The 14,710-nt window shown below is 33.4% G+C and overlaps 1 protein-coding gene across 1 annotated transcript in view; it reads right to left on the reverse strand.

Moving 5' to 3' along the window:
• Window positions 1-80: 80 nt before the first annotated feature.
• Window positions 81-14,710, reverse strand: part of LOC139685802 (uncharacterized) — a 45,406-nt gene continuing 30,776 nt past the window's right edge. The window contains exons 9-13 of the mRNA XM_071582919.1: window positions 12,366-12,608; window positions 12,007-12,048; window positions 11,598-11,671; window positions 5,733-5,828; window positions 81-266 (exon numbers count right to left, since the gene is read on the reverse strand). Of these exons, the coding sequence (XP_071439020.1) occupies window positions 132-266; window positions 5,733-5,828; window positions 11,598-11,671; window positions 12,007-12,048; window positions 12,366-12,608 (590 nt within the window). The 3' untranslated portion in view covers window positions 81-131. The remainder of the gene's footprint in view (window positions 267-5,732; window positions 5,829-11,597; window positions 11,672-12,006; window positions 12,049-12,365; window positions 12,609-14,710) is intronic.

Below are 14,710 nucleotides of genomic sequence, written 5' to 3' on the forward strand. Positions count from 1 at the left end.
GTCTCAAGTTAGCAATAAAAATATGGCATTTTTAATAATGCCAAGTATTTAATATTTATCACTCAGTAATCGCTGGGCCTTAAGCTGGTGCAGCACCCAAGATATGTACATGTGTGAGTACATATAAAGTGCTATCTATTGCAAAATCCTTCAATTGGCTGTGTTTTTTCTTCCAGCCAAGTATGTGCACCATGACTTCCTTGGTCAAGCAGCTGAGCACCAATTATTTCCATGACTCGCTGATGGTATCCATTGACCCAATCCAACTGAAAGAGCATAAATCATTCATATATGTCATCAACTTCCTGGCGAGTTCCTTGCTAACATATTGATATTGTTTTTTCTAAGTTATATACAAGATTTAAAATAGTTCTTAACACTAAGATAAGAAAAATATTACTAAATTTTATTTTAAACTAATCTCACCAGACTTTATTTTTTTTATTCCAATCAAAAAAATGATATCTCAATCCCTAATACTGGATAGAAAACAGTATATAACTTAACTCTCAGCCAACAGTTACTAGAGGATAATTGCTTACAGCCCACAGCTCAACATGATTAGCTTGAAATTCAGTTTTAGACAGGTACCCCCTTAACAGGGATGCTTTCTCTCCTTACAAAACAGTTGAAGAATATAAAAACAGCCTTGGAAAACTATTCATGGAAAAAATACTATGTATCAAAAGAACATTATATTCAGTCTCCATTAGAAGAGCACCTTGCATTTAGCATATAAATTTGCAAAAAGGTTACAAAATTAATTAATTGTGCTTTTCTCTTTATTTTTTTATCTGAGGCATTTGGTTGGCTGGGAGTTAATTAACAAATATTCAACAATCCCTTTTATTGCTGTACCAACATGAACCCAAGGATAAAATCTCTGGTGTAAGATGCATTACCTGATACTTGTTTAATGATAAACTAACAAGTAAGCATTGTAACAAATTATTAATATAAAATTTACAGCTACTCAAGTGACTTAAAATCAGATAACTAAACAACAAGATCTTTTGAAAGGAACTTATGTATCTGTTTCAGAGATTGGAAAACAAGATTGCTTCAATGACATGTTGAAATTGGTAGAAATGATTTTCCTGTAGTTCAGTGGTTGAGGAGTTGTAGTTGATCTGACTTCCCCATTTGGTTCTTTGTTCAATGCAAATTGTCGCAATGTTTGTTTATATTTAGGCACAGAATTGACAACCTGGACAAATTCTCATGAGGTGTCATTTCAACTACAGTAAAAATATTTCTATTCCTCCAAATAAAATCACATTATCATCCAAGACTCCATTAGCTTCATCTCATATGAGACATTTTAGCAGCCACAGAGACACATGCAAGAACTTAACCACAAGAACATATTAGTCTTCATTATCAGTTCAGTATTTTTAGTACCTGATTAAAAAGGTATGTAGTGGAAAACTTATAGTATGGCCTTATTAACATTTAATTTTAACATTAGTAATTTTATTATTTGTCCACTACAACCCATTTAATTGAGTAAATATTAAAACTCTTTTGAAGATCACGGTATTATACAGGGTGCTGCAACATAGCTTACTTCATTCAAATGCAAAATGCTTTCAAAAAGGGAAGTACACCAAAGGCACCCAGTACTCTTATGCACGGGTAAATAATAGTTAAATACTTTGATCAAAGAGCATAATTACAAGGAACTTCAGATCCTTGCTCCAAATCAGTGGCATAGGCATGGAGGGGACAAAGAGGAGCAGTTACCCAACCTCCGACCCCATTTGAATTGCCAATTTTCAAAATTTACTCAAGTTGAGGACTAGATGTATTGGCTGAGACAGTGAGTCTAGTATTAAATGCGTCTAGCGCCCCACTGTTTTACAGAAAATCCATGGGCCTTTTTGAGAAAATTTCTAAACGGGAAATAATCACAACAAAATTTTCTTCCAACCAACAAAATCAAATCTTTGTCTCAATTCCTAAACTTCACAACCTCGCCCATATTCCTTTCCACAGTCATCAACCCCTGCAACACACTCTGACCTACTTTCGCTTTCCACATCAGATTCTCTCCCCCTCCACAACTCCTCCCTCCCACAATTTTCACTTTTTACATCACTCCCATGAGTATCATACAACTCTCAAAAAAACCTCAGTATTCTAACTGAAGGCGAGTTTGATAGGTGAGGTTGGGACTATATATTATTGGAATCCCAAAGAAATGAAAAATTCAATCATAAGGATAAGGAAGCAAGTTCCTTTCCCTGTGCTGCCTTGAGTTTCCCAGGAAAATATTATCTAAAAAATCATACAGCTTGGGAGAAGCTGAGGGTGCCCCAGAATATAACCCAGGCCCTCTGGTCAGTCGTCCGCTGCTGGACTACCCCCACAGCTAGACTACCACTGACTCTCCAACATGCATGCAAATATACAATTTTTATTTTTAAAAGCTAACAATTAAACTTTCATGCTGGTAAGGCCTTCACCAAGGGGTTTGCATGCAACTCGTACATAAACCATAAAAAATATTAGCCTAAGTAAATTGGTGTTATAAACCAGTAAAATTGACCTTTCAGAAATCTTAAATACATGGTAATGAAAAATGAACTCCAAGGTATTTTTTGTATGCATTAAACTCTTTATCCTGCAGCTGCACTAGAAGAAATGTGAAAGTGAATCATACAAAAAATATGAAGAATATATTATGTTGAATTTCACTTATTTTTACTGCCTATGTATTTAATGGTTTATTTACAATCATAGCATTGTTTCATTTATTCTTCTTTTCTGAAAATATTTTGATAAAATGATTTTTGTATAACAATAATATTTCATTTAACCCATGGCTCCCAATCAAAAAAACCAATAATATAAGTGTTTCTAAAAAATAAAAAAAATATATATATGTATATATATGTATATGTATATGTATATATATATATATATATATATATATATATATATATATATATATATATATATATATATATATATATATATATATATATATATATGTATATGTATATATATATATATGTATGTATGTATACAGGTATATACCACGATTGTACGGAAAAACTCACACGAGCGGCACAATAATGGGCTGACACAATATAACACAAATAGAATAGAATAGCAACATTTAAAAGGACACTCACACGGTAAATTGTTCGAGCTTTCGGCCCTCTCAGAGGCCTTCTTCAAGTCTTGAAGAAGGCCTCTGAGAGGGCCGAAAGCTCGAACAATTTACCGTGCGAGTGTCCCTTTAAATGTTGCTATTCTATTCTATTTGTGTTATATATATACATATATATATATATATATATGTATATATGTATATTTATATACATATATATATATATATATATATATATATATATATATTCATATATATATATATATATTTATATACATATATATATACATATATATATACATATATATATATATATATATATATATATATATATATATATATATATATATTCATATATATATATATATTTATATACATATATATATACATATATATATACATATATATATATATATATATATATATATATATATATATATATATTCATATATATATATATTCATATTCATATTCATATATATATATATACATATATATATACATATATATATATATATATATATATATATATATATATACATATATATATACATATATATATACATATATATATATATATATATATATATATATATATATATATATATATATATATATATATATATATATATATATATATATATATATATATATGCAGTACTCCAGGGGGTAGTGCATTGGACTACTGACCGGAGGGGCCCGGGTTTGATTACCGGGCAAGGCACTCTGGGCACCTGCAGCTCCAACCGAACCCATGGTCTAACACTTTAAACAAGGAAACCCATGGTTCCCTCCTTTAAACTGTTAGAATTATAGAGAATCATTCTTTGAGAAATGTCATTAATTTAATGAATGACTGTTAGGTATCAGTAAAGACTTGTTAACAGGGCGTTCTTCCAGTATCCAGCTGATGAGAGAATTTGTATGCTTCATGGAATTGCATAACAATAGTTTGAGTAGCCTCTCCTCCAACTATATCACCTTGGCTACGCCACTGCTCAATATACCATCTTTCTACCTACTTCATTGATCAGGTTGCCACCACCCATCTTGAAATTGCATATGTCATTTTTGCTATCACTGCAAATAACCTCAAAATTCAAGTTCTAACCTTACATTCTTTCAGCTCTGTTGTAATTTCCATTCAATTTTTCTGATAACTTCTTAGCTCAGAATCCATTTCATTTGCTGTCCCATATTTATATATGTGATCCAGGAAGCATTTAAAGCAACCAGCATAACAATAGTGAATAGTGATTTAATAGGCAACCTTCAAGTACAGGCCTTTCGCAGTATTTTCCACCATCTCATCTATAACATCAACACTGAAAATGGAAGAAATTTTTTCTATTCTCCAAGGATTTTTTTTATATTTGTAGTAGTGCTACATTAGGATAGAAAGTACTTGGCAGCAACACATTTGATATGTTCTTCATTGATAATTTGCAAGTGAGATATCATCATGCTTGACAGCATAAGTAGAAAGGCATTGATTCATACAGCGCCTTCACGGAACCTGGTACCATGTATGTCGAGGCAAGTCCTATTTTCAATTCCTTTGATACTCCTAAAAGTTTGATTCAATTCTTAAACTGGCTAAATAATAAAAACAGTGGCCTGTTTTGATAGACAATCATGAGACACATGGATTAATTGTACAACAACTATATTTACAAGTTTCAACCCATAGGGTACAAAGTGGAAATAGATATTGACCTACAGAGGACACTATATTTTTCATTATGAAGCAGCCTGTACGTATCTGTTTTTGCTGGATGGCATTCTTTTCTATGCACCAACATTGAACATTGCATGAATATTCAAAAAAGGCTCAAAAAGGTTGGCATTAGTTTTTGAAGATATACAAAACAATGACTATTTTTGCTATTGAATCATTATATTGTCATGATATTCAAACTTGTACATTGAAATTAAAAATTATTATAATGTTGTTTTAACATGTTTTAAGGGTCATCAACTATGTACATTCTTCCAGCAAGAGTTCAACAATATATTTTTTCATTTTTTAAACCAGTTTTCATGACTCAGCAAATGAAATTTTCATTGTGAAAAATCACATGGTACTCAAGTGTTTTTTACAGTGCTTGCTTCTGTTTTTTAGGTGATCACCTGGTCACCCATGGAAGTGAAATCGACAAACAATTTAATAAAGTAATTTTCTTATCTGAATATTTTGACAAAATTCTTGGTGCATGTAGTCACTCTATAGGACAGTTCTCAACTGGGTTTGCTCTGGGTTGGCAACACAATTTTAGGGTTAGCAAGCACATATGTCACATGCTAGTCTAATCTGAGCAGCATTCAATTCATTTAACATGCAACTAATATTGCTGGATGAGTCAATTAAAAGTAAAAAACCAGTTTTTGTGAAATTCACACATCAGGGTAGGGGGGCCAGTTCCTTTTCTTGTGCCACTAATGGCTTCCCAGGATTATTTTGCATCCACAAAATCAAAGAGCTCTTGTGAAGCAGAGGGCGCCCAGAGGTATGCCAGAGAATCAAACCCCGGCCTCTGGTCAGTAGTCCAATGCTATACTCACTGGGTTACCATCTCTCAAATAAAGGTATGAAGTCATATGTGTAGGAATGACTTACCTGAGCATTTGTCATCATTTGTGGATTTATTAGTTTGCGCTCATAAGGCACAAGGGTTGCTGTGTCAAATCCCAAATAGGTTTTCTCTGCGTTTGGCTTGAAATAAAAAAATTATGTTATGAATAAGAATGTGGGAGGAATATCTTTACTGGATGTGTAAAGATTAACTATATAAGTTTCCATCAATTTTATTTTACTCTAGGCATGATATCCATCAATTTTACATATTTTCCTTCCATATATATATGCATGTATATATATATATATATAAAAATATATATATATATATATAAAAAAATATATATATATAAATATATATATATATATATATATATAATATATATATATATATATATATATATATATATATATATATATATATATATATATAAACATACATATATACGAGGGTCATCCGGAAAGTAGTACCCGTTCGTGCCGCATGAAGTGCTGACGACGCGAGTAGCCGCTGGACGAGGTCAGATAGCTTCAGTGGCTTGTCTGCCTTCTCTGAGCCAAGTTGCGTGACGCTAGCATTGCCTGTGTTGTTTCTGTGATTGTTTACAATGTTTAAAAAAATTGAGAACGCCGCCAGTTGTGAAGTGAGGGCAGTGATTAAATTCCTCAATGCAAGAAACGTTCGCCCATGTGATATTCATCGCCAATTAAAGGAGGTGTATGGAGACAATGTAATGGACGAGTCGTCTGTTCGGCGGTGGTGTCGCAACTTCAACATGGGGAGGGGGAACACACACGACGATGAGCGTTCGGAGAGACCGTCTGTCATTACAGACCAACTGGTGAGCTCAGTTGACGAATTCGTGAGGAACGATCGGCGCGTCACAATTGATGACATCTGTGAGCATTTTCCCAATGTTTCTCGAACAATTGTTCATGAAATTGTTAAACACCATCTGCATTATGCAAAAATTTGTGCAAGATGGGTCCCTCGCGTATCTCAATGAGCTGGCGGCGAAGGACTATGCAGCAGGAATACAGAAACTTGTCACACGTTATGACAAATGCCTTAATTTGCTTGGAGATTATGTTGAGAAGTAGTTTAAAGTATCCTCTTTCAAATAAAATTTTTTATGTTTGTTAATATTTACTTTTGTGTCTTTATTTCACGAACGGGTACTACTTTCCGGATGACCCTCGTATATTATACACATAATATTTGGATGGCACAAATAAAATAATAACACTTAAAAGGACACTCACATTGTAAATTGTTTAAGCTTTCGGCCTTCTCCGAGGTCTTCTTCAAGTGAGACTGAAAATATGCTGGAGAGGGGTAAGGGGTCTGGGGAGGGAGGGGAGGTGAGGTGCAGGGAATGCTGGGAGGGAAATAAAAGATGGTGGTTAAGGGTGGGAGTTTTGAAAGATTCGAAAGTTAATATATATGTGGATTCTCGAGTTTTTCACCTCTATATTGGTGGCTGAATCGGGTAGGGATTCTAGGATGCTAAGAGCAAAACACTGGTCGAATGAATGGTTGTGGGAATTTGCGTATGAAGAGATAGGAAGAGAAGTAACTGAGGCAGAATTGCAGGAGTACAGGTGATTGTTCATTCAAATGGATAAGGGGGTACTGCATTTGTCTATGTAAAATGAAGTGTACTGTACACTGAAAACCTTCCTGAAAGAACTGTTTCCTATTTTACATGACAATGATGCGACCTCATCCTTACTACCCCAATGCCCATCTCTTGCATACAGACAACCCGCCAATCTCAAAAACTTTCTGAGATCGACCGACCCTTTGGCGCCCCCCTGTGATAAATTTCCTAATATTTCCCCTACTTGCGACCGCCCCCGATGTAAAACTTGTCCACTTATTAGATCTGCTCCCCTCTCCCCACATCCCCTCATTGCCCCCTCACCTCGTTCCCATGCTAATTGCCTCTCAGAAAACATTATTTATCTTTTGTCATGCAAACAATGCACTTTATTTTACACAGGCGAATGCATTACCCCCTTATCCATTCGAATGAACAATTACCGGTACTCCTGCAATTCTGCCTCACTCTCTTCTCTTCTTATCCCTTCACACGCAAATTCCCACAACCTTTCATTCGACCAGTGTTTTGCTCTTAGCATCCTAGAATCCCTACCCGATTCAGCCACCAATATAGAGGTGAGAACTCGAGAATCCACGTATAGCTTTCGAATCTTTCAAAATTCCCACCCTTAACCACCATCTTTAATTTCCCTCCCAGCATTCCCTGCACCTCACCTCTCCTCCCTGCCCAGACCCCTAACCTCTCTCCAGCATATTTTCTGTCTTCCTTGAAGAAGGCCTCGGAGAAGGCCGAAAGCTTAAACAATTAACAATGTGGGTGTCGTTTTAAGTGTTACTATTTTATTTGTGTTCTATTTTGCCATCCAAATATCATACTGCTCATGCGAGTGTTTCTATTTCATCGATATATATATACATATATACATATATATATATATATATATATATATATATATATATATATATATATATATATATACACACACATACATATATATTACATATATATATATATATATATATATATATATATATATATATATATATATATATATATATATATATATTATATATATACACTCACATAAATATACACACATATATATATTCTAAAAGTGGACTTAAAAAACAAATACCAGATCAAGTTCATCATGTAAGTGTGACTATGGAATAAGGGAGCTGCTTTCCTCCTATTTGATGAATTTAAATGATAGAAAAATTCCATTTTATTCATTAAAATGTCCCTAATTAGTATTGATGTTTGCACTCCTTGCGGTGCTGTTGCAACCAAAGGATCTGTGATTGAATGTTATCACTGTGTAATTCATGTTCATAAGACTTTGGCATGCTTGGGTTTTTCATGGACTCAGATTGAGTCTCTGAGCAGTAAATCACAACTAAAGTATTTTTGTGTGAACTGTTCAAAAACTGACTCAGTGTCTGGCTGCCACTCAACTGGACTCAATGAACTGGAAACAATTTTGGAGATTTTCAAGACTGAGTTTCCAGAGACTATATCCTCTCTTACTAACTTCGGCAGGCAAATGATTTCTATTTCCAATGAAGTAATTGAGTCACTTATTGGAGAATTCCATTAGAGGCAATGGGTTCATACAATGTATTGCAGTTCAATATTCCCAAGATCAATTGTGGCAACAGCAAGAATGAGAGTATTGTTGACTTCAGACAAGTAATGGACTGAATCGATCAAGTTCCTTTAATTTCTAAAGAAGGCATTTCTGTACACCATCTTGGCCAAATACAATCAAGCAAAATGCTAACTGTTTAAGTTAGTCTAAGGAGTCTCTGTTGCTCTTAAGGAATAACAAGAAGTTTGATAGTGACATTGTAGCCAGAAACGACAGAATAATTCATGAATGTCATTTTAATCAACAACTATTGGGCCAGTTAAATGAAAGGAAGAGTAATGGTGAACCTAATTTAGTAATAAGGTTCTTTCATTCCATTCCCTCAATTGTTAGTCTAAGAAAAATCTAAAAACTTTGTCCTCTAATCCTAGAGTACATTACCAAAATTTTAAGAGGTCTGAGGACAAATTTAAGTCCAGTTATGTGTTTAACCTATCATTTATATAATATAATTTGTTTCCTGAAACATGGCGTTCACCATATTGAGTCCTCAGAGCTGGAAATAAATGGTTTTACTGTTCTAAGGAAAGACAGAAGCAAATTGTCATGCAGTAAAACAAGGGGTGGTATATTGATTGCATTATGTTCTTCTCCCTCATCTATGCAATTACAACATCATTCACATTCCATTGAAGAGTAATTGTTGCATATTTCTTTTAAAATCCAGTCAGTTTTAAAGGTATGCACCCCAAATTCAAGTTCTGAATTATTTACTGAGCATTGCAAAAACATTAAAACCTTATTACCTCAAATAAATTCACCAACATACTTTTGCTAGGTGATTACAATATTAGTGATTTTGACTGTGATACTAAAGACCCTGACCATATTTCCCAACAAAAATTTTTACAAGGTAAAATATTTTTAGGGACAATTCATTTTGTGGACTTACATCAAGATAATAATTCCCCTAACCCTCTGAACAGAAGGTTAGATCTAGCTTTTCACAACAAATCCTCAGTAATCTCTTATACTGACATACTCTCCTTGCCAGGTGACTTTACTATCCTGCTCTCAACTTTATTATCCCTTTTGATTTCTATTTGTTTCTTGATGCGAAGCATATCCCTGGTTTTGATTTTTATAAATGTGATTATGCCTCTTTTAACTTGTACCTTGAAGATATTAACTGGTTAGATGTATTGTGTAATAATTCTGTAACTGAGGCTTCCAGCATTTAACTATTTTAACAATCAAATTTTGTATGCATTAATTTTTATTTTCAAGTGTTTTATTGCATCATTTAGCCATGATATCATTTTATCTTTCATTTTACATCCTTTTATATGATACGGCATGTGAATATTGTATAATAAATTGGGCATTTGCCCAAAATAAAAATTATCATAATATTACTGACTATCAGAAAACAGTTCTCTGACTGAAAAATTTTTTAAAAATTCAATGAATATCCTGAATTTGATAGGACAACGGGTTGGAACAATTGGTCCTATAAATAGGAGAAACAAAGTTTAAGGGGTTCGATTTTGTCAAATTGATGATGTTGGTTTGGCAATGTTGTCAGAATCAAATATGAACTATGGGGCAATCAGTGCCGGGTTGTGTTTCCAGTAGAAAGGGATGAGAGCATAGGGGTTGGGGTTTTATTCATACCTCGGGCTTTGAGAAACTGGAAAGGGGAGATATAGATGAGGAGAAGAAATTTGGATGCAAATATGATAGCTATAGTGATTAACGGATAAGGGAATCAGGCAATGGATTGTGAGAATGAAAGGCCACCTGGTTAGGGATGTATATGAATGTTGGATCAATACAGAATGTTTAAACCTGAGTGGGTGAGTGAATGAATCAAAGATTCATATGATTGGGTTCCTTATAGCCTACTTTTTGATGTGATGCATGTAGGGAGGTGGGGAGTGAATCAGGGACATCTTGTGAAGCATTTGGAATATGGTCGGGTATGAGAAGTTTGGAGAGACCAGAGGACTCCTTATATGAGAGCCAGGGTGGTTGATGCATATGGATCAGATGTGATGTGCGATGATCTGATCAGATGAGTGGCATTCAGTGCATTATAAAAGGCAAAGCACATTGCATGTGGTTGAGGTGATAGATGTATGGATTTCTATGGAATCCTATTGTCTAAGCTGAAGAAATATGAAAATCAGGGCATGTTTTGCACCTTGGCCTGTAACATTGATAGGGATAGCAAAGAGAAGAGGGCCTCTTTTTCCATAAAATGTTAAGTGAATGTTGAAATTGTTATCAATAATCTACTTGTTGTGAGGAGAGAACTTGGCAAATGGCATGAAAATGTATTTTCTGATGAGTGGTGTTAGGAAATGTATTTTGGTAAGGGAAGTATGCAAATTATGAAAGAATTCATTTAGCCTATGCCCTATTTTGCATATATGGTAGCCATGTGGAAGTTTTATATGAATCTGATCAAAGAGTCTTGTAAGATGAAGACTACTTGAAGTCTCCAAGCGAAAAAGCTAGTATCGATGAAATCAATAAAAGAGGATCAGGTTCCTGTGAGCCTAAAGGTAAGCCCATTTTGACTGTTCTTGCTGCAAAATGGAATGGCATTAAGGGTATATGAGTTTTACAGTAAAACATATTTGGTAAAATTTATGCTTGCATTGCACCACTTAGAGCATTCCTAAATGTTTACTTGCATATATACCCTTATGCATGAGAACTATACTCGTAAAATTTGGGCCAAAAACTTACCAACTTTTTTTGAATCACACCAACTATATTTTCCAGTCGCATGCCAAACTTGTTGGGTATGTAATATCCAGGCTCTGAAATTTAATGCATGATTTTTTTGGAAATAATTAGTTCTATAAACTGTTGCAACAACTTTTTATCTAAAAAACTATTTTTTTAAATAGTTAATCTTAATGTATTTCAAATTATTTTAATAGTACATATAATTTCTTTCCCTCTTCTCTCACTCTCTCCCTCTCATTTTAAAGTTAGTTTTCTTTTCTTCTTATTATGTTTTTTGTCTTATAACTCCAATCATATATTCTTGTTATTTACTTAGCTTAGAAGCAGAGTTATACATTTACATAGACCTTAAAGATAAGCATAAAGATATCTAGTCAACTTTGAGATAAGGATATTGGTAGTTTACCTTGAGATCCAAAAAAGTTTTCTGCATATGTATAATGGAATGCTGAAAAAATAATTTAAATATGCTTTCAAAATTGTTTATCAAACTAAAAATTATATTAAATTCAGTATTCTAAGAAATAATTTGACCATAAATATGCAATTATCTAAACAAAATTATAATACAAAACCATAAAGCTGAATTAACAAGACTTTTAGTGAATTAACATCTGTTTTATACTACTTGTTAACAAATACCTTTATGGATCAACTTTTATAAGACAAAGAATTAGAAAAAATATTAATCATATAATTCAAAATGTTGTTTAAAAGTTTTCTTCCAGTCAACCTTGAAAATTAATGAGTAAAGGGGCAACATACCTTCATGAACACCTAAAAAGTGTCCAATTCCATGAGTACTGCCATGCCCATAATTTAAGCCTTGAGAATATAAATGTTGTCGTACAAGAATTTCCAAGTTTTGCATTGTGGTTCCCTCAGGGAAAATAACTGATGCAAGATCAGCAACTCCCATTAGTAAACGGGTATATATATTTTTCATTTCATCTGTTACATTCTCAGCCGCTCCAAGAAACAGTGTTCTTGTAACGTCAGTTGTACCATCTAGATTAAGAACCAGAATATTCAGAGAATTAATAATGACTTAATAACAGGAAAATTCAGGCAAATTCATCAACTCAAAAGATAGTTTTAGAAGTAATAAGCCAAGAAAATTTTTTAAACTTGAGGTTAGGTGGAAATCAAAGATTAAACTCGGAAATATTACTTTTCTTTTCCACGGACACTATATGTATAGTTAAAACCACAAGACTATTTAGCTATATGGTTAGTGCAGTCTGATATGTGTGCAGGTTTTAGGTGTGTCACTTTTCCCTCTTGATCTACTCCTACCTTCTGCAGTACATTAATCAATTACTCTGCAAATTGTTATCCATAATTCTGCAAAGTTCCTTCACTAAATAAACAAATCACACTATATCATCCTGATTAAGTATTCTATATTCATTTGTATCAGTCCCCTCATTACAACTGAGGCACCACATACCCTTACACTTTCTTGACTCAAAATTATATTGCCCTTAGTAATTATTGACCATTTCTCCATCCTTTTCTTGGTGATCCTCAACATTAACTTTGTTGTGCGTGAAATCAAACTTATGTTCTTATATTCATTAGATACTGCCACTTTTCCTTTTGTTGGAAGGTATTCCATTCTGGCTTAATGAAGTCTTTTGGCCAAACTATTTCCTCTTAAATGGTACACATGAGCCCATATAAATACTTTTGTAGAGTAATTCTGCAGGTATATTATCTATTCTCATCAACATTCTATGCTGAGAATATTAGCATACTATGTTGACAAGAATAGCATACTAATTAATTTATCAGCCTGAAATCTTCATTAAAATTTCTTCAGTGAATTCTTTCCAACTTGCCTGAATCTCCTCTGGTTCAACTAATATTGTATCTCCCACATCTGAAATAGTGCACATAAGATTTTCTTTCCCTCAACCCTTGTCCTTTTTCATCAAAACAAAATCTATTTATGAAATTGCAAATCATCATTGTGGTATGAGACCGGAGGTAGTAGTGCTAGTCACCTGGCGTTAGCACAATCAGTGATCACCTTCACCTAGGTAGTATTTTATTTTCAGGCAGTTTGAATTTCATTTGCATGCAATGATCTACACTATAGTGAGTGGTCATTAATTGAGTGATGGAGAAAAGATTCCTTATATTACTCAGCTGGGCAGTTCATTTCCCTTGAATTCTCATTGAAATCTTGCCTACAAATAATACACAGAATTATTCTCTCTATAACTATTAAGTTAATGTAACTTGCATTTTTCTAGTTGTTTATCTCAAAAAATTTTCAAGCTTACAGTGGCATTTCCAATAATTGTAAAATGCTTCCCTTTGCTGAAAATTTTTTTTCAGAAAACAATTTTTCTCTGCATACATCTTGTTTAATTTTGAAATTAGGTTTTTCTCTGCATGATTCAACACTGGAAGCATAATCCTGCTAACTATGCTCTTTTTGCACTCTCTCAGCACACTCGCCATATTCTTACAATGCTCTTATCGCCATTCTTCTTTTATCCTGTTAGTATTTCACCTTAAGTTTATTGTTTAACTCTTCATACTTTTGCCTCCCTTATTCTGTTGCTACACTCTTCCAATTCCTTCTCTCATTTCTTACTTTGTTCTGGTTGTATTGATTTGTTGGCACAAAATTTGTTTTGTTGACTGATTCAGGTTACATTTGTGTTTTGGTGGCCACTCAAGGGCCTCACTCAATACACTTCCAACACTGTTCCTGCCACATCCTATGCACTGTATTTTAGCATTAACAGAGCATAGAACTTATCAATAACTTAATTAACTAATTTAGTTCTTCTATAAACTCACATTTAATCAGTTTAGAAATATTCATTGTATCTTTTAATTTAATTGAATCAATTTTCTCAGCTTGGTTAATCTGGTGAGTATGTAAATATGAACTTTACATATAAAAATTACTCTACTAAAATTATAAAGTTATCGTGAATATGGAAAATAGCAAAACATTCACAAAGCAAATAAAAAAATACAGTCAAAATTCATATTTCCAAAGAGATGATACTTCATTTCAAAAAATAGACCCTATTACTAATCTTCTGGTTAGACTAGCTGTGTAATTTATACCCATTGACAACTCCCCAATT

The sequence above is a fragment of the Hetaerina americana genome, unplaced genomic scaffold (assembly GCF_022747635.1).
Source record: "Hetaerina americana unplaced genomic scaffold, ioHetAmer1.1.p SCAF_12, whole genome shotgun sequence".
NCBI lineage: Eukaryota > Metazoa > Arthropoda > Insecta > Odonata > Calopterygidae > Hetaerina > Hetaerina americana.